At 37.9% G+C, this 21,898-nt stretch overlaps 1 protein-coding gene across 2 annotated transcripts in view; it reads right to left on the reverse strand.

Moving 5' to 3' along the window:
* The window catches only part of LOC126175372 (probable phosphorylase b kinase regulatory subunit alpha), a 247,572-nt gene that overhangs the window by 78,730 nt on the left and 146,944 nt on the right, over positions 1–21,898 (reverse strand). For both annotated transcript variants that reach the window (XM_049922140.1, XM_049922139.1), the window contains exons 12-15: positions 18,326–18,398; positions 11,249–11,340; positions 2,130–2,294; positions 1,850–2,000 (exon numbers count right to left, since the gene is read on the reverse strand). In XM_049922140.1, the coding sequence (XP_049778097.1) occupies positions 1,850–2,000; positions 2,130–2,294; positions 11,249–11,340; positions 18,326–18,398 (481 nt within the window). The remainder of the gene's footprint in view (positions 1–1,849; positions 2,001–2,129; positions 2,295–11,248; positions 11,341–18,325; positions 18,399–21,898) is intronic.

The raw sequence follows: 21,898 nt of genomic DNA on the forward strand, positions 1-21,898 counted from the left end.
TTCTTTAAATATATTAGAGCTGTGGAGCATGTTTTAGACAAAAATTTCTGTGAAGAAAGTGTAATTTAATGTCTGCCACAAATAGTTCAGAAAGAAAGGAACAAGAGAGTAGCAGCCTGAATATCCATTACAGTATAACAATTAAATATCAAGTTGGTAATATGAATTAAGACAATTTTGAAAAAGATTGCAATGAGACCAATTAGTAGTTGAGAAAGCACCTCAATTAAAGAATTCTAACAGCAAAATATTACAGTTTTATTGTTCTTTATATAGTCACATGCATTATTTCCAGGCTCTAGGGAATTACATAAATAATTTTATGTGACACAGAAAGTGAAGGGCATGATCGCTGGTTTAACTTCTGAAGCAAAGGAGTAGCGGTTAGTAATACTGTTGCCAGTCAGTTCAATATTCTCACAGCACTTGAGCAGTTAATATCCAGTTTGCAATTAATTTATACTACATTAACCACATAGAATACCAATAAAACTACAAAGCAAAAATAAATATTAACCAGCTCTAAGATCACTTTAATTTTTCCTTAGTAACTGCGAAGCCAATATTAGTGTGGTAGCAGAGTTTTGTATTAAGATTACATCCTTTCCAGTTCAGCAGACATGTGCAATGTGTTGTAGGTGGAACTGAACAATATGCATAGGGATATTTCTTGAAATTGACTGTGCACAGGAAATATCAAAGTTAAAATAAACTCCTCTAGTTTTTAATGTGCAAGTTGTGACTTCCTACTCACTCTTCATTTTTTTCCACTGTTTTTACTCACACCCATCATGTTATCGGCTGCCAGTGAAGGAATACCCACATTTATAAACTTGATATTCATTACCTGTACCTATTCTACATTGCTCTGAGTGCAAATGTAGTTGTTCCAGTTTTGGAAAAACATTCTTTTCTTGTATTTATCCAAACATATATTACATTCTCCATTCTGGCCTCTAACATTTCAAGTTAAAAGGGTGGAAAGTTTTATAAATGTAAGGAATTTTTGTTTTCTCTCTCCCTTAATAAAGGCTCTTGAGTGGGATTTTTTTTCCCATATCCTTAAGTCTTGTCAGTCTCTTTTCTTCCAGTGCACTCCTTTTTTTCTGCGAGGAGGAGCAGCCCCAAAGCTGGCATTTTTAAATATTCCTCCATGTTTCCAACTATTGCTGCTTTTGCTGATCAGTGAGTAGATTTTTCTATATTGCTATAAATATTTTCTAGCCATTGCCTACTTGCATAGGCACAAAAGAGTTGTAATTTATGTATTATTGAATCTCGGGCTGTAGGATACCTAAGGTTCCTTTTTCACTTATTACTGCAGAAAAAAATGGAAACAAAATATTACAGGGAATTGTTAACAGTTGAAGCAGATAGACCAGAGAAGTAGTTAAGAAGACAAAGACAGTGAGTTTTAGTTATGCCTTTCTGAGTAATGGTCTCTTAAAACTTGTTCTGAAAAGCATGTATTACTCCCTTAAGCCTGTCCAGATATTTTTATCCCTCTTTTGTTATGTTTTGGTCTCTGTCAACAGAATGTGCTTCAGCATGATATATTTGATGTACTCTTATTCATAGCTTTCTTCTATGGGGCTGCTGTTTGTCATTTATCTCAGAAAATAATGACATGGATATTTTGTAAAGCTGTGTAAATCCAAAATACATATGAAAAGTCTCTACGAAAATTAGAAATTCACTGCTAATATCCATTTACACTCACAGCAGAATTAATTCGTTCACAACTGAAACTTCTTGGATTTACAGTGGTTTGGTTGATACAGAACAAAACATATGATCCATTAATAGTCAAAACAAATACCAATGAACGAATAAAAGTACAGATACTAACCTATGCCTATGGAATGAAGTGGTCTGTTGTTTCCATAAAGGCTCTTCTGGTGAAGGTGAACGAGCTTCTTTCTTTATTATTTCCAAGTCTGCTTGTGGTATGTGCATAACAGACTGGCGTCTCTCATCTGGCTGCAGGCTAAGAGATTCAGCTGCAAAGCAATTATCAAATTGTTCACTAAATCATTGGAATACCTTTAACACCTTTAAGATGTTACTAGCAACAACTATGGGGTCCATTAAAATGTATTTTGTAAATATATGTTGTAATAAAAACTTACGTTCAACTGCTATGGATCTTGTTTTCTTGATAGCTCCTTTCACTGACATACGTCTTCTGTAATTGCGGCCCTTTTTTGTGGGTGTACGGCTTAGAAGTGTTGAACGTGGTGTAATTGATTTAAGTAAGTGCTCTTCCAGATATTTATAAACTTGAGGGTTCAAACCTAAAACATTTTGAAGTATATGATAAAGATAGCAGTTTTTTTTTATTTCAATTGTTCATTTACGTTAATTTTATTTAGAGACTGTATTAATATCAAAACAATATTTAATTCAGTCATCAAATATTTTCAAGAAACAAAATCATCTAACAATGCAACAGAATGAAAACAAAAAATTATAGATTTATGTAAATGCACAAGACTGCTTATCAAACAGATCTGCAAAATACTTTGAACCAAAATATCTTATCCACTCAGTACATAAACTATAATCTCAGTTTCCTGTTAATCAGGCAGATGTAAATTGGTGCAAAACAGTATCTTTGCAGACACTTTCTAGTCATTTTTTATGCCAGGGTTCAAAAGGTTCTCAACATTCCAAAGGAAAGAACGAAGAGTAATGCAATTTTTACATCTAAATGAAAGGAATGTGACACTATTTTTTTTTATTACAAACCCACATCAGCATCAACTTACAGCAGAAAGTATTAAACACAGGAGAGCAGTACTCATTTTTATAACAAAAATATTGGATATTTTCTATTGAAATAATGACTATAGTGTTCCAGATTTTCATTATATAAACTAATATTATACTAACAATCATCACTTCAGTGATATGGTCTTAAACTGTCAAGTTACTCTTGAATGAGATAATAATGGGTATAAGATCATGCACTAAGTAAATCAGTGTCTCCATATTTCACCTTCCCATGGTATAATGAATATGTAACAAAAGGAAAAGTTCTCAGGTGAATGGCCGCATAGTCATGTCAGGTATAAAAATAATTTCAAATACAGAATGAATTTTCATCATCAGGCACACTTAGGAACTGATTCCAGGAAGCTGCAGTGCCTTCTACTCATACTTGCAGACATTGTCATGGCTCAGTCATTCCATACTTTGGCTGCAACTACATCTGCATGAGAGTGCTATACTTGGCTCACCGTCATTATTTCCACCTTTTCAAGCAAAGATCAAATAAAGAGATTGGGTATGCTGGACATAACTTAAGTGAACCAAGCAAGGCATTTTGGTGTATATAAAATACAGAATGCCTGAACCACCGATAATTCCTGCAGGTACAATACAGTTACTGGAGCAGAAATAGCAATAACTGCTCATAACTCATCAAACCACAAAAATGTCACAGTCTTCACCATTTCAGGAGGCTACCAAACAGGGCACTTAAAAAATAACTGTTTTTGATTTATAATATAATATTTTCTGTCTTCAGTATTCACCGCTATGGGCTGCATGGTGAACTTAGTCCTGTGATAGATCATAGTAGAATAACCTAAAAAGCAATTTGTAGCTGTTGTTCAAATATTTTTGTACTCAGATGCATGTTGTGGCCACTTAGATCACACTTCTACAATGTTGTAAGGTGGTCTCACCGTCTTATGCTATTTGGGTAGCAGATTCAATGGAACTTATCTCACACTGCAAGTTTAAATGTTAAAACCACGCATATGCAGATTCTTTTATCCATGGTGCAGGCACAAATATTCCTGATGCTTAGATTAGAGCCAGGACTCTGAAGCTATCTAACTCTACTACATTCATTAACTCCCCCCACCCCCACAATAGTTAATATGCAAGCACCTCACCTACACTTAGAAACTATTAATGGGGAATAAAAAATTGCAAAATTACTTATGCAACTACACGCCACATACAGGATACACTAAGATCAGTTGATAGACCATTGACACAGGCATCATCAACATCTACCCCTTCACATTACAGTCACAGCACTCAGCACTGTGACCAACACACGTCCTTGGTAAAAGCACTGCCACCACACCTCCATGCCATGCCGTCATGTCCCATCATATCACATCACCCCTGGTGCCACCAGCTGCAACATCAGTCCTTTGCACTATCATCAGCATCACTGATCCTACTCAGCACTGACTGGTTAGCTGCTACTAGCCAGCAAATGAGCTTCTGGGTGTGGGGTTACAAGTGACAGCCAGTTCCCTCTGCCAATTATCTAGAATCGTTCAGGACTAAACTTCCTGGCTCTTAAAAGAGGAGAGAGGGGTTTAGAGCCCTTGCTGAACACTGACATGAACGAAGACAAGGAAAGATCCAAGACTGTTGGGAGAGCACCACGTGTGAATAATGCAAATCCAAGCAGCACCACTGCTAGTGCTGTACTTGTGACAGTAAGCTATGGATAAAGGGCTTTCCAGGTTCTCCTCGACTCCAGTGATGTATTTATGTTCACAATTTGGATATACCTACTCACTTATATCAGTATCACAGTGGCTGTTAACTTGGTTAATGATCGGCTTCATTCTTGGACAGTTTGGTGTTTGCTTTTCAACATACCTTTGAAATGGTCATGGCATTGACAGTCTTGTGATTGATACAGACATTGATCTAGCTGTTGAAACACTATTTATTTGGAAATTTTTGCAGTGCCATTGTCCAACTGTCCACTGCAAGCATCAGTAGATTGACAAACTAAAGCTAGTGTGTGTTATAACACAAAGTTAGTGACAACTTTTCCTGTCTAAGTGGCATTGCCTCATGAAAATAAATTGACCTAAAGCCTACCTTTGAAGTTTCTTTTTTTTTTCTTTTTTAGACAAATTACCAACTGGATCTAGACTAAAGGAAACTCCTACAAATCAGTCACTGACAAACTACCAAGGAGAATATACTCTTAAAAAAATCACTGCAATCCATCAAAGTTGTTAGGCAACTACTTCTATTTACGAAAAATTACATCCAAGTTCTTGAAATTTCATCTACAAAATGAACTTTCAGGGACTGGGGATGTACACTGAGGCACAAAAGAAACTGGTATGCATGCATATTCAAATGCAGAGATATGTAAACAAGCAGAATACGGAGCTGTGTTATAAGACAAGTGTCTGGCACAGTTGTTAGATCAGTTACTGCTGCTACAATGACAGGTTATCAAGATTTAAGTGAGTTTGAACATGGTATTATAGTTGGCACATGAGCAAGGGGACACAGCATCTCCGAGGTAGTGATGAAGTGGGGATTTTCCCATATGGTCTTTTCACAAGTGTACCATGAGAATCAGGAATCTGGTAAAACATCAAATCTCTGACATCACTGCGGTTGGAAAAAGATCCTGCAAGAACGGGAGCAATGACGACTGAAGAGAATCATTCAGTGTGACAGAAGTGCAACCCTTCCGCAAATTGCTGCAGATTTCAATGCTGGGCCATCAACAAGTGTCAGTGTGCAAACAATTCAAAGAAACGTCATCGATATGGGCTTACGGAGCCGTAGGCTCACTGAAGTACCCTTGATGACTGCACGACACAAAACTTTACATGTTTCCTGGGCCCATCAACACCGACATTGGACTGTTGATGACTGGAAAAATATATTGCCTGGTCAGACACAACTCATTTCAAATTGTATTGGGTGGCTGGATGTGTACAGGTATGGAGACAACCTCATGAACCCATGGACCCTGCATGTCAGCAGGGGACTGTTCAAGATGGTGGAGGCTCTGTAATGGTGTGAGGCATGTGCAGTTGGAGTGATATGGGACCCCTGAATATATATATATATATATATATATATATATATATATATATATATATATATATATATATGAATATAATAGAGGGAAACATTCCACGTGGGAAAAATATATTTAAAAAGAAAGATGATGAGACTTACCCAACAAAAGCGCTGGCAGGTCGATAGACACACAAACAAACACAAACATACACACAAAACTCTAGCTTTCGCAACCAACGGTTGCCTCGTCAGGAAAGAGGGAAGGAGAAGGAAAGACAAAAGGATTGGGTTTTAAGGGAGAGGGTAAGGAGTCATTCCAATCCCGGGAGCGGAAAGACTTACCTTAGGGGGAAAAAAGGACAGGTTTACACTCGCACACACACACATATCCATCCACACATACACAGACACAAGCAGACATTTGTAAAGGCAAAGAGTTTGGGCAGAGATGTCAGTCGGGACGGAAGTACGGAGGCAAAGATGATGTTGAAAGACAGGTGAGGTATGAGCGGCGGCAGATTGAAATTAGCGGAGATTGAGGCCTGGCGGATAGCGAGAAGAGAGGATATGCTGAAGGGCAAGTTCCCATCTCCGGAGTTCTGACAGGTTGGTGTTAGTGGGAAGTATCCAGATAACCCGGACGGTGTAACACTGTGCCAAGATGTGCTGGCCGTGCACCAAGGCATGTTTAGCCACAGGGTGATCCTCATTACCAACAAACACTGTCTGCCTGTGTCCATTCATGCGAATGGACAGTTTGTTGCTGGTCATTCCCACATAGAACGCTTCACAGTGTAGGCAGGTCAGTTGGTAAATCACGTGGGTGCTTTCACACGTGGCTCTGCCTTTGATCGTGTACACCTTCCGGGTTACAGGACTGGAGTAGGTGGTGGTGGGAGGGTGCATGGGACAGGTTTTACACCGGGGGCGGTTACAGGGGTAGGAGCCAGAGGGTAGGGATGGTGGTTTGGGGATTTCATAGGGATGAACTAAGAGGTTACGAAGGTTAGGTGGACGGCGGAAAGACACTCTTGGTGGAGTGGGGAGGATTTCATGAAGGATGGATCTCATTTCAGGGCAGGATTTGAGGAAGTCGTATCCCTGCTGGAGAGCCACATTCAGAATCTGATCCAGTCCCGGAAAGTATCCTGTCACAAGTGGGGCACTTTTGGGGTTCTTCTGTGGAAGGTTCCGGGTTTGAGGAGATGAGGAAGTGGCTCTGGTTATTTGCTTCTGTACCAGGTCGGGAGGGTAGTTACGGGATGCAAAAGCTGTTTTCAGGTTGTTGGTGTAATGGTTCAAGGATTCCGGACTGGAGCAGATTCGTTTGCCACGAAGACCTAGGCTGTAGGGAAGGGACCGTTTGATGTGGAATGGGTGGCAGCTGTCGTAATGGAGGTACTGTTGCTTGTTGGTGGGTTTGATGTGGACTGACGTGTGAAGCTGGCCATTGGACAGGTGGAGGTCAACATCAAGGAAAGTGGCATGGGATTTAGAGTAGGACCAGGTGAATCTGATGGAACCAAAGGAGTTGAGGTTGGAGAGGAAATTCTGGAGTTCTTCTTCACTGTGAGTCCAGATCATGAAAATGTCATCAATAAATCTGTACCAAACTTTGGGTTGGCAGGCCTGGGTAACCAAGAAGGCTTCCTCTAAGCGACCCATGAATAGGTTGGCGTACGAGGGGGCCATCCTGGTACCCATGGCTGTTCCCTTTAATTGTTGGTATGTCTGGCCTTCAAAAGTGAAGAAGTTGTGGGTCAGGATGAAGCTGGCTAAGGTAATGAGGAAAGAGGTTTTAGGTAGGGCGGCAGGTGATCGGCGTGAAAGGAAGTGCTCCATCGCAGCGAGGCCGTGGACATGCGGAATATTTGTGTATAAGGAAGTGGCATCAATGGTTACAAGGATGGTTTCCGGGGGTAACAGACTGGGTAGGGATTCCAGGCGTTCGAGAAAGTGGTTGGTGTCTTTGATGAAGGATGGGAGACTGCATGTAATGGGCTGAAGGTGTTGATCTACGTAGGCAGAGATGCGTTCTGTGGGGGCTTGGTAACCAGCTACAATGGGACGGCCGGGATGATTGGGTTTGTGAATTTTGGGAAGAAGGTAGAAGGTAGGGGTGCGGGGTGTTGGTGGGGTCAGGAGGTTGATGGAGTCAGGTGAAAGGTTTTGTAGGGGGCCTAAGGTTCTGAGGATTCCTTGAAGCTCCGCCTGGACATCAGGAATGGGATTACCATGGAACTGTTCCAGGCATGGTTCAATTTGGATAGTCCTCCGTCACAGCGGGACCCACCTCCTCTTCCTCAAAATCACCCTCTCCTAACCTTCCAGGAATTTCTGACTTCCAGCCTTGCCTCTCAATCCTTCTTAAAAAACCTTAATCCTACTCCCAACATCACCACTGCTGAAGCCCAGGCTATCCGTGATCTGAAGGCTGACCAATCCATCATCATTCTTCCGGCGGACAAGGGTTCCACGACTGTGGTACTTGATCGTCGGGAGTATGTGGCTGAGGGACTGCGTCAGCTTTCAGACAACACTACTTACAAAGTTTGCCATGGTAATCCCATTCCTGATGTCCAGGCGGAGCTTCAAGGAATCCTCAGAACCTTAGGCCCCCTACAAAACCTTTCACCTGACTCCATCTAACCTTTCAATTAGAAAATATCAGTTATTAGCTTGCTTTTCACTGTTACAAGAGCAACATTTTTCATCTCACCATGTATTTCATTTTATCCACAAAATTTGTTAATGTAAGTCAATTTCTTTTCATGTTGCAAGAGCAGCTGAGTTAGTTTATCCACATGTGTCAGTCTAAGTTAACAGTATAGTCATTACATTTGAGAAATTAATTGCAAATCATTAATTTGACAACAGTATTTAAGCTATGAGACAGTTCATAATGCACCACCTATTAGCCATTAGTTTATTTACTGTGAAGAAGAGAAAGACTATGGGATTGTATTAAGAATCACTGAAGTTACAACAAAAGAGTAGTTCTTAATACAAAGAGATATAGAAAAGTAATACATGTTTATGATTTATGATAACCAAATTCAATTAATGTTAGATGTTCATAGCCTCAATGAAATTTTTAAAACCATATATCATGAGGCTACAGAGGGGGTACTTAGTGAGGTACCATCTGGCACTGAACCACTATGTAGTACGGCCGCCTCCGTGATGCAGACTGAAATATGTTATATTATATATTTTTATGCATATTAATGAATTTTGTATTGTTCATTATTATTTAGAAGAAAATACAAAATATTTGTTGGTGTTTCTATTTGTGCGTGCTCAATGTGGAGGCCTGGTGTAAGCAGGTGGGTACTCTGAACTTTTTTGGATCGCTGGACCGCATTGTGTGTACACAAACAGCTGTTCCCCAGGAAAACATCTTGAAGTTTTTTCAAGAAACCCAGTGTCCATTGTTAACATTCATGTTATCTTTAAACCAGTTTTGATTTAGTCATGATCGTTATCACACATATGCTGATTAGTGTAAAGTTCTATTACTTTGTGTGTGTGTGTGTGTGTGTGTGTGTGTGTGTGTGTGCACTACTTTTAATATATATTATAAATTATTTCTATTCATTTTTAACTAAATATGAGATTATCAATACAATCCAAATACTTTCATCGTGCTGTATCGTCTGACTCTGTACCTGTACGTAGTTCTGCCACCTCCATGATACATCGTGAAGTACATCACATGATCTACTTTTATGCATGTTAATGAATTAGAGAGGGGGTGGGGATAACTTATTATGTAAGTACCTGAAAAAAGTTATTTTAAAAATTGTCTACTAGAAGGATACTTCAAATAATTGCTATACTGAATTACAACTAAAAAGCAAGTAGGACACAACTGAAGTAATACATTTTATCTCTGGTCCTTAATCCTTTCCAATCCAATTTTTCTACTCACTGCATTCTTCTCAACTCTTATTTATTTCACACCAATGAAAATGTGATGGACATAGTCTGCCAATGAAGCCCCAGTGGAAAATAGTAACGTCAGATGTAGAGTTAAATATTATGATGAAGTGAATTTGTGACAGATTATTTTATATTTTCTGAAAGAAGGAAGCTTTAAGTTGCTGGTCAGTGAAAAGTACAATAATAATTAATTATCCACAAAGTCATAGTGGTGAGAACAAATCCTAGATAACAATTTGAACTTATTTGGTGCTCACCCGTAATCATCTTGTAGACATCTGTTTATGGAGTTGGGCATTCGTATTACTGCTTCACAGTATATTTATTCCCTCATGAAGTTTCGACATTATAAGGGAAAGGATAGATTGCTACACACCCTAAAAATGACACACTGAGTTGCGAACAGGGACAACAAACAGACTGTTACACTTTACGCTTTTGACCAAAGCCTTCTTCAGAAAAGAAAACACACACACATACACACACAAACCATGCCTCAAACACACATGACAGCCATCTTCTGCAGCTCGGACCAGAATGAAACTGCCACATTAAGCAGCAATTTGTGATGGGACAGTGAAGGTGGAGGAATATCAGGGCGTGAGTTGATGGAGAGAAGAGCACTTTCTGATGGAATGTGCAGGGACTGGACTAGATGGAGGCATGACATGACTGGGAGGCTGTGGGGCCGTGAGATGGTGGAGAGGTGAGAGAGGAGAGGAAGAGGAGGGAGGGCAGGGGTGCACACAGCAGGAGGGGGGATGGAGGCAGGTAGGGGGAGTGGAAAAGGAATCGGGCAGGTAAGGGGAAAGACGAAAGATGGGTGGGTGGATTAGCAGAGGACAGCACACAATGAAGGTGAGGGGATGTGAATAGAAAGGAGGCAATAGGACAGAGGGGTTCAGAATGTGATGGGTGGACAGTGTAGGGAGCTACCCTACTGTTATGAATAGTTCAATATCATTACAATTTACTGTGCAAAATGATCCATGGAACACGAAACTAGCTAAATAACTTTGAGAAACATTAATCTGTGTCCAGAGGTTAATGCAAGTCATAACAGAGCAACATTATTTTATCTCTAGTTCCTATAGTAACAGATAATCTACTGTGCAGACATTATGATAAATTTTAACTTGAATTTTTAACTAAATGAAGACAGAATCATTTGTTTTACTTTTACATCTAATAAGCATCTTAGCTTAACCTGCAATAAAAATAATTCAGAAACAAAGTGCTAATATGATACCCAAATAGGTAGGCTAGTTAATTTTGAATGTCAAATGCTAAATCAATACAACAGACAACTATGACTGTGCTACTTACGTGGGTCATAGCAATATATTATCCAGAAATAGGCTAATACACCGAACAACAGTAAAGGTGTACGGCTATTCTATCAGAGTTATGGTACAGTGGATTGCACAGACAAATAGCTGCCTGTATCGAAATTAAAATTTTCAGTTTGCTTTGATTCAGTGAGCAGTTACCAAGTACTTACGATCAGGCATTCCATCTTCCTGACTACCAAGAAAACTCAAGTTTGTTATACAAGAAGTGTTTAGAAAATCTCTCAAGAAGCCCAAAGTCACTCTGAAAGAGAAAGAAAACCGAAATTTGAGCTCAAATAATTAAGTAATTAACTGTTTCTCTGCAGAAACACTACACTCAAAAGCTTAATTAAAACAGTAATACAGGGTATCTGTAGTTAAAGTTCCATTTCAAAATGCTGAAGACAAAGAACCGCAGCTCCGAATGACATCAAATTTGAACAGCATATTATTGATGCAAAGGGAAACATCAGGAAAAAAAATTGTAAGTTTCAGAAATGTACAACACCATATGCATGGCACACGGCTGTTCCTCAGTTTGCATTTAAGACACCCTACATGGCTGTCTCCTTGAAGGCTCACAGATAGCTGGTAAACCTATTTTACACGAACAGTGACTGTGAGGCAATAGCCCTTCTGAAGTTCCAGACACTCAAGGGTATGAAAATGGCACAGGTCTGATGTCTGCTAAGAATATAGAGATTCATAAAGACAGGTTCTTTTTAAGTGCAATGTAGCAGAGGGAGGAAACCAGTTGATCCAACATCTGTCAAAGATGTGACCACTGCACTGCAGGAGGGGTCGAGTGGTCATGGGCAAACATGCAGTGCATGGGGAATTGTTCGAACGTTAGACATGTCTGCGAGCATGGTGTATAAAAACCTATGAAACAACCTGCATTGCTATCCATACAAAATCACCCATGTTCAGGAGTTGCTTCTTGCTGACCTGCCAGCAAAAATGTTCACTTCGGAATTGCTTGCTCACATGGAAGTGGACAAGGAATGGCCACGGAACATTCTGTGGACAGATGAAGGCCACGGAACATTCTGTGGACAGATGAAGGCCACGTCCATCCCCAAGTACATGCCAATATGACAGATGAAGGCCACGTCCATCCCCAAGTACATGCCAATATGCAGAACTGCAGAATACAAGCAATGGAAAATCCACATGCCCATCAAATGGTACCACTTCAATCTGCAAAGGGGACTGTGTGGTGTAGGTTTACAATAGTAATGGGACAACCGATTATTTTTAACGACTGACTGGGCAGTCAGTTTTTTCTGTTTATCCAGCTGTATGAAACAACCAAATACACATCAGATACATGAATGTTTTCACTCACTCACCGATTTTGACTATTTCACAGTTAAGAATGACTATTGCTAACTTCTGTGTGAGCTTGATTCTCTCTAATTTTTACATTCATGGTCTTTTGTGAGATATACATAAGAGGAAGCAACATATTCCTTGACTCAGCTGAAGAGAAACTAAAATAAACTTGAAACTTATAACATGTGTCTGCTATAACATGTTTAAAAGCAATTAAAAAGTTTGACACACTGATACACACAAGACTAAGAAGCAAGAAATAACTGTTTAAATATAAAACTTTTTTAATATATCGTGTTTTTAAAACAAACTAAAAAGTATTAAATAATCTCTCCTACACCCATACAGATTCCTAATGCTGTACAGATAGTCCTGAAAAATTGTGCTTGTTAATTTTTAATAGCTATGACAATACTTGTAAAACTGAAAGAAGAAAACATGGTGTGCATGCAATAGACAATAGTGAGAAATGTAGATTTAGTGACTGTCATTGAGAAAAATCACAGAGCAGTTCATATCATCTGAAGCGTAATAAAATTGTTAACGAGGTAGGTGAACTATTCATGCATCAATTACCTATTACATGCAGCCCACATTTTTTGTTTTAAATTCTACAAGGTTTGACATTAAAAATTCACAAGCTCAAATTTTTAAAACTATCTTTATGGCATCAGGAATCTGTTTGGGGCTAGGGGAAATTATTTAATACTTTTTAGTCCATTTTAAAATATGTTATATTAAAAAAAAATTTACTTAAATAATTAATTCTAATTTATTTATTTATTTATTTATTTTATTTAATCGCGTCTGAGCTACATCTGTAATTCTAATTTAAATTTATTTAAGCTCTTTCTCTCTACCTCTATCTCTCTCTCTCTCTCTCTCTCTCTCTCTCTGTCTCTCTCCCCATCACTTAGCACCCAACACTGATAATTCTTTTTTCGTAAATTCTGAAGTGAGGTATTTTAAACATATACTGCCACTTGTGGGAAGTATTTGTTTGTGAAAATTTTTTGTCATTATTTGTCAATTTCCTCTGAATTTCTTTCCTTAATATAGTTTCATAATGTGAATCATCCTTGCAGATATTTTTTATTGCACTGAATTTATCTTGAGGATTATATCTAACTCAGTCATATGAATAAGGCTTCGGCACATCAGAATCACTTGCAGTATTGTTTGTCTCAATTTAAACAGTACAGACAAAATACATTCCTGTATTTCAAACTTTGCAGCTTCTTTCAACAATCAAAATACAATAATCTCGACGATGCAACACAAGGTTACCTCTAACCATAAATGTGTATTGAAATGTCTCTGTGTAATTGTGTTAATATGAACATATGTTTTTCGTGTTGTAAGTGTCTGTGTAGTGTGTAAGTGAGGCAGAAATGGTTAACTAGCTCAAAATTCTCTTAGACAACTGTGGAGAAACTGTGTAAAAAACCACACTCAGGCTTGCTGCCAAAAGTGATTTAAAATGACAGGGAATCAAATCGAGATGGCTCTTGTCTTCCCTAGTCTGACACACAGTGATCAGACACACTAAATAATATCTTAAAATTGCTCAGTTGAATTACATTATAACATCTTATACAAATGTTAAAGTAAGCTGTGAACGTACTTGCTCAGCGTTACTAGGTGCACAAATATATTTCTGTTAATCAGCTTTGGAGAAAGTTATAATTTTGCAACATTGGGTTTCCCCAGACTGGTATTAATTTTGAGGGTGTCCACAGATGTACTGGAAGGATTTTTATACAATTGTCCATAGTCAACTCAAACCTTTCTTTGTGTCTGGGGAAATTCGAATGAATGGAAAAAAGTAGATTGTCATAAACATTAGTTACAATTTATTAAATGAAGACTGACCTGTAGAGAGTTTCTTTATTTTGGTCTATAAAAAAACTGAATGGCTAGCTCGCATAAACATTCTCTTATACAAATACAGGATGTTCCACAATGATCTTTACATGTTTGATCAGGTGTATTTCAGAAATGGAAATAGGTAGAAATGTGCAGTTTGCAGCTTAATGTTCACACACGCCTAAATCTGTTTCTTTCTTCTTATTTTCTCCATGTTGGTTATTGTTTCTTTCTTCTTATTTTCTCTGTCTTGGTTATTGACTGGCCACACCTAGCAGTTGGCACTGTGTGTGGAACAGTTGGTACAGACCAGATCTGGCACCCTGGTCCTACAGAAAAGCAACAGCGCACCTTAACAACGACACAATAGGCCGGACATGATACTGAAATATCCTGTGTGCTACAAATGGCGCACACACTTTTGGTGGGGGAAAAAAAAACAATCCAAGCAACGTGTAAAATGACAACTGAGTGATTTGACTGTTGTATTGTAATTCAGTTGCCCACACAGACTGGTTTGATTCAAAAGAATGAATGAGTAGTCCGACCAGCTGAACGACTGTTTTCATTTGGTTGCTTCCACAGGCTAGTTTCACTCGAGTATGAATGACTAACTCAAACAATAGGTAAACCTATAAGCAAATGAGTCAATTGTTTTCCAACAACTAACTGAATCAATTGTTTTCATTCGATTGTTCCCATCACTAGTTTATGGTATTGTTTACTGTAGGGCCATATTTATTCGAGCAGATGAGTCCTGCAGGTCCTATTACCCTTACTGTCACTGATAAACACTTTGAGAATATCTTCTGCTCACCAACATTATTCCAACCCTTCAACAGCATGGATGTGTGGGGAGGATCATTCTTATGCACTCCTCCACACAGTACACAACCAGTGAATTGGCAGCTGCAGAGGCATTTCGGAAATGCTAGAATTATGCCATAATTTTCCTACAACCTGGTTGTCCACATCACCTGATCTTAATTTGTGGAACATTCTGCTTCTTGATTTCAACTTGGAGCAGGAAACTGTTGACAGCATATTGAACATGTCTTGTGCGAATTTCATGACAATTGGGAACCAATGTAATTTTGTTTTTTATGTGGTTTTGGCCCCAGAACTATTAAAAACTGATGTTTATGTAGTTTTTTGGTCTCAGGAAACATGAAAACCAATATCAGTTTACTTTTTATGTGGTTTTTGATCTCAGGGCAATTAAAAACCATCCTTACCACATAGGAAGGGAAAAATTGGTTTTCAGTGGCCCCGGGATCAAAAACCAATCTTTCCCTTCCTATGTGGTAAGAATGGACTTACCTAACTAACAGTGCCACAACTATTGACTGACAAACTTGTGTAGTCATGCACATTGAACAGTATGGATGAAGTGATGTGCAACTTCAAGCATAGCCATAGTATTGCAGTTCATCCAACATATGTAGCTAACCCCATTTACATTAAGATGCTTACTGTGCCATCTATTGGTAAAAGTTTTGTTAATTTTTATTTGTTCCATGACATGTCCGACTGAATCAATAATATGCTGTTCAAATTTTATGTCATTCTCTTTCTACGGCATTTTGAAACTGGAATTTTAATTATGGACACCCTGCATGAGATACAGAAGGAGTAGGTGCTGAACAGCAGAGTGCTACATGAAAAACAAAAAAAATCACTTGCACAATTGAAATAAGGTAGTATTGGTATGAAGGATCTAACGACATTAATTGTACAGTAATCGCAGTTGATAACACTGTGCTAAACGGCAATAGCTCTATGCAACAAGTTAAAATTTCATAGAGCGGCTAGCACAAGTTACAGCGCTACTTGCAGTAACCATAGTTAATTTGGCCACTGTTTCCACAGTGATGAGAACATTAAGAGGAGCCTAATGCATTGAAATCAAGCTCTTCGATTCCCACTTCTGAACAGGTCTGGAGACACTAACACACTCCAATAATTTCTACTTTTTAAGCAGTTACATTATTATTACAATCTTCTGGTGACATTTTAGTCTTCTGGTGCCTAGTTCACCTATTTATGCTGATCACAGTTATACTCTTCAATGTAAAAAAAATAAATAATAATAATAATAATAATAATAATAATAATATCAATTCATAATACGATAGAGTACAAGCATATAATGTGCTACTGAAGAAATATGTAAAGCAACTTAGGAAAAAAGGTAAAGTTAGAAATCTGAGTTGCTCATTTGAAAATTAAGACTATGTATTTCAGATTCTGATATGTTAAACAGTGAAAACATACATAACAGTTTTGTTGAAGCAGCTTTTGGAACTTCAGGCTAATGGTAAAATATCATAGTATTCTCAGCAAATAAGGAATTTGACTCTGACCCTACATTTTTATTCTGTTAGGACATATAGTTACTTAAGTTTGTCAAATTATATCACCAAAGAACACTCATTACAATTACGGCGAAGTTCTTTATTTATTAACAGTGGCCACTTTTCTACAGCAACTGTATTTGGAGAAAAAATGCATTACGTGTAACATAAACCTGCACTTCAAGAATTCTGCAGAATAAATAATTTCTCTAATCTAAATCTTTTGAGCAGACAGGTAAAGTTGCAAGACAACTGTATATCAAGCACATCTTATTTAAAGGCCAGCAAAAACATTACATACATAGACTTTCAATAAAAACATTGCAAAAATGAAATGACAATGATAAGACTCTAGAAATGAAATAACAATAAATTATTTTATAATCTTGTGAGTGATTATTATTATTATTATTACTATTATTATTATTATTATTATTATTATTGAACTACTTGTGTTAATTACTTGTAACACAAATTTTCTTAAAAATATTCTCGTTCACAGTGGATTGGTTTTTTGCAGCTACAACTGAATGCTTAAAATACAATCAAAAATACAGAATTTCTGCACCAGTCACCATTTCTATAAGCTAACCATAACATGTTTCGAAGTTTCCTACATAAACTTCAGGTGGTACCTGCTGAAATTGCATTGATTTATGTTCAGTTTGTGAGTAATGAGAAGTTATCTTGAGTACACCAACAGGTTTTTAATTGTCTTGCAGTTTTATTGGCACTGAAAAGTTTATCCATATTTCAATTGAAATTCCAGCAGTTGTTGCTGCCAGTGCACTGCTTACTGTTTTTTGGAGAAGAAATAAAGCTAGCATGAGCTATTTGCAGTTAGTTAAAGGTAATTTCAGCATTAGTCATAAATCAGAAGATGCCCTTGGCTGCAGAAAAATGGTGGATGGGAATTAAATTTGCTTCATGCATGGCAGATGTATATCCACACTATGAAAATTAAACTTATTGGCTGCACCAAACTCTATGTCATCTGGAGCCTTTCCACTCTTACTGGCTAATCTGAACTACTCTTGCATTTACCAACCACACAACATACAACCCATGGTATATCGTGTTTTTGGGTCTGACATGAACATTGTGAATTGTTATTTACAATGAATTTCCATTCATAAACAGAGAGACATTATTCTCAAAAAAATAAGACTGATGACAGTTCTTTGATATTAGGTGAAAAACTGAATCAAATGATACCATCAAAAACATCAGTACAGCCATTCAAACTTCTGAAGTACATTACACTTTATCAAAAAAATAAAATATTGTTACTGGAGATGGAATAATATTATTAAATTCATTTTCACTTAATAAAGAAAAGAGTCACACAAGAGGCAATTAACATTAAGAGCTGTGACAGGCTGCAAATGATACTCCACCATATTTATGAAGCTCCAGTCACATGCACTAATGTACACACTTGGAAATATATTAGAACTATAAGCCATATAAATGTTTATCACCCATAACAACAACTCTTATGTCTGACCAATACAACAAAAAACTAACTATAGTCAGTTCTGTTAAAACCTCAGCATCCGTCAAGTGTTACTTTGGACAATATGGTGAAGTTTGAAGATGAGGCAGAAATACAATTACAAACTAGAAATTCATTTGTGCAAAAGATAACAATGATTTTTGTAATCACACCACTGAAAATTAAGATGGTCTCACCTTGTTCCATTAATGTAGCCACTTTTCAGTTTCTTCATAGTAGTCACCAATGCAAGTGGTATTTTTCCCTGATCTGGAAAGAACAAAAAAAATTTAATGTGTTGGCTGTCAGATAAGAAACAGTCAATGCTTTATACTGGTGATCATGGAATCAAAAGACTTCTTACTCAGATAATTAGATGATATTATAAGCAAAGCATACTTATTCTTCAACAGTTATATTGTTAGTTACACACTTTTTTCAAAGCACAATTTGTTTAAAAAATACAACAATTATATTGTTATGTTGAAGTTCACATAATGTCAAAACAACAATGTTTGTAAATGAATGATTCTCCAAGTACTGTGTTTTTCAGGCTAGGATAGGGATTGTGTTGTCAAATAAATTTATGTGTAAATAACACAGAAAGTATGTACTGACACAAGAACCAACATATTTTAGCACAAAGAATAATACATCTGAATACCTAAGCTGCTCAACGCTACCAATGTAGTTGCAGAGAGACAGACAGCAGACAGGCGGGCGAGTGCCCCCCCCCCCCCCCCCCCCCTCCCCCGAGTGGTAGACCAGTGCAGGACATTGCATTTCAAGTGTGAAAACCTATCACTCTTCAATGGATTACAAAGTTATCACTGTTAATATGATTAGGCTGTGAACAATTCGTATGGATTAAGTGAACACATTTTTTGAGCCAGGATAAAAACAAGGCCAACTTCCACCACAGTAGCACAGTACATATGCCCTACTCAATCTAGGTCCGGAGTGACCTGCTCTTCCCTTTTGATCTTCACCAACATCTCTCTCCTCCCAAAGGAATGAGTTAGTAGTTCTGAAAGCTTGTGTCATTTTATATACTATTATATGAGTCTATTGTTGTTACTAAATATTTTGTCTCATGAAGCTAAGTTCTTATCAGTCATCTTTTCTCCTCAAAATTTTACCAGTTGAAATCTATTCATGGTTTATTAAAAATGTAAGGGCTCTCAATCTAAATTTAAATGCTATAAGCTCACAATGGAGTTTCATGTGGAACCATCAATTGATTGATTGTAAAACCACAAAAGTCACTGTTTTGATCCAATAGTCATTGGACTAAGAGTGAAAGCAAATAACAATGGCTTCAAAAATCACTGGTCACATCAACTGTAAAGTATGTGCTGTAATTCAATTAGTGTGTACAAAAATATCTACAACAGCCCAAATTCATCGTGAGTTATGCCTAGTTCATGAGCCTACATAAATGAGTGAAGGGAAGGTCAGATAATGCTGCTAACACTTTAAAACTGGCTGTACAAATGCAGACCATAAGGAGCATGAGTGGCAGGCCCAGTATCCAGACTGATGAAATTTTGCAGCAAGCAGACCAAAACCTGCAATCAAATCAATGATTCGTGGTTGGCATCCTGGCTGATTGATTTCCTGATGCTGAACACACAAATATTTACACAATTATTGTGGAAATTCTTGGATATTGCCAGGATGGTCTTCTCTATGTCGCCATGTATCCATATGCTGCTGCTTTTACCAAGGATAAAATTAAGCAATTCCATTGAGAATTTTTCAACAACTCACCCAAAAGTTCTGACCTCACATCAGTGATTATAATCTTTTCTTGTACTTCAAACAATGGATTGGTCAACCACTGTTTGAAGATTACTACAAACTACAGACCACCAATATCAACTTATTCAATTCCTGCGCAAAGAACTTTTATCCAGAGGAGTTGAAGACGCCAGTTTAAAGTTTCTGTAAGAGTTTACAAGCGCATAGCGATTATGTGGCAAAGTTAAGTATGTTTGTAGGGAAAAAACTGCCAGAGAAATGTTTTTCTAACTATTTTTTTAAATAAACAAATAACCCTAATTTTCTCACTGGATCATCCTTGTATACAGCACAACTCATTTGCCACATGCCGCAGCACATGTAATGCGGTGTAGCAGTTAGCATCAGTGGCTGGTGTGCCGTAGGTCACCAGTTCAAACCTGATCACTGGCAGTCATTTGTCATTTAGTATCTATCAGTACTGGAAGGTTCTTGAAATTTATTATAGTTGTTCATATAAGCAGCTGCATTCTCCATCCAGTAGTTTAGTCCAGTTGGTGTTCATAATAAATGTGCTTGCATGCTAAGTCCCTGATGTCCCTGCTTTTCGATTTGGACTTGATTCGGGTTACAATGTGACTATTTTTGGAGGAAATGCTGGGTACTTCAAAAACATCTACATCACCAGGGCTCCAATTAGGCAATTTAAATGCTGTCACCTATATGGGAACATTGTTCCCATGGCCCATGGATTCAGAAGACCAATTGATTTCAAAACAGCAGTAAGTCAGCTGCATAACAGGTATTCATCAGTGTTTTCTGGAGACACTAGACAAGACCCAACAAAATGGTCATAAGGACTTGACTAAGTTGTGAAATACAACAGCTGGATGACAATTTGACAAATATGTACTTTTACTTGGGTGGTGTAGCCCAGTAGTGGGTTGAGAACAACAAAGAGAAGCTCAACTGATAGGATAAATTCCACAGGCCAAACTGAAGAAAAGATTTAGCAACAATCAGCAGCAAGCCCATTTAGCTGAAGAACAACTGAATCTGAATATGACAGAAGCCAACATAACTTCACACTTGATGAAAAGAGTCCCAGAATACATGTACCAAGCAGGACACATTCATCAAGTGGTACCAGCACATCAAAAATAAGCAACATAAAAAGAGTCTGATGAAACGGGTACAATTGACTCCTGAATGTAGTCCCTTTGGCAGTTGTGTAAGACCACATTGACGTCACTTCTCTCATACACCAGGTTGTAAGAGAAGAGATACAGCAATTTATGGCAGCCAGAACTGTCAGACCAAGTAAGTGAGGGATATCATGAATGAATGTCTACCTAATATGGATGGAGTAATAGAGAATGTTGAAGATGAGATGTATTGAGTTTAGGACCAATCTCCACCACCAGTTGAACGCTCCATGAAGAATGGACTCTGCCAACTCGGATTTATACTGCAACTGTCAAATGACAATCCAGCTTCCAACCAACTCAGGTACAATCAACATCTCTGCCAAGTGTAATGTACTGCAGAAGAATAGACATTTTGAGGACAGAGGACAACACGCCAGTTTCCATAACAGATACCCTGGACTTGTAAGCTACTGGAGAGAAAGAAGGCAAGTTTCTGACAAACTCTGTGTCATCAAATGTCAATCGTCTCAATGCTAATTAATGAATTAACTGCAGACGATTATACGTGACCTGTACAACACAGAATATCACCGTATCCTATACGAGGCCACTCCCCAACACACCATAGCCATTCCCTGTCCCCTTATGGAGGTACCAGCTGCATACCTACCCGCTGAGTTCAGGAAAACTAAGCAAGGTATGATGAAGTTGACACATATGAATATCTTAAATAGACAACAGTCACCAAGAAGTCAGTAAATCTGATTAACATCATTCTCAACAGCCAACCTGTTTGAATTCTAGTTGATTCAGGAGCATCCTTTTCTCTAATGTTAAATGCTTACCTTCAGCAGCTAAAGAACACTATCAGGGACAATCAAA

This window comes from Schistocerca cancellata, chromosome 3 (genome assembly GCF_023864275.1).
Source record: "Schistocerca cancellata isolate TAMUIC-IGC-003103 chromosome 3, iqSchCanc2.1, whole genome shotgun sequence".
Taxonomy (NCBI): Eukaryota; Metazoa; Arthropoda; class Insecta; order Orthoptera; family Acrididae; genus Schistocerca; species Schistocerca cancellata.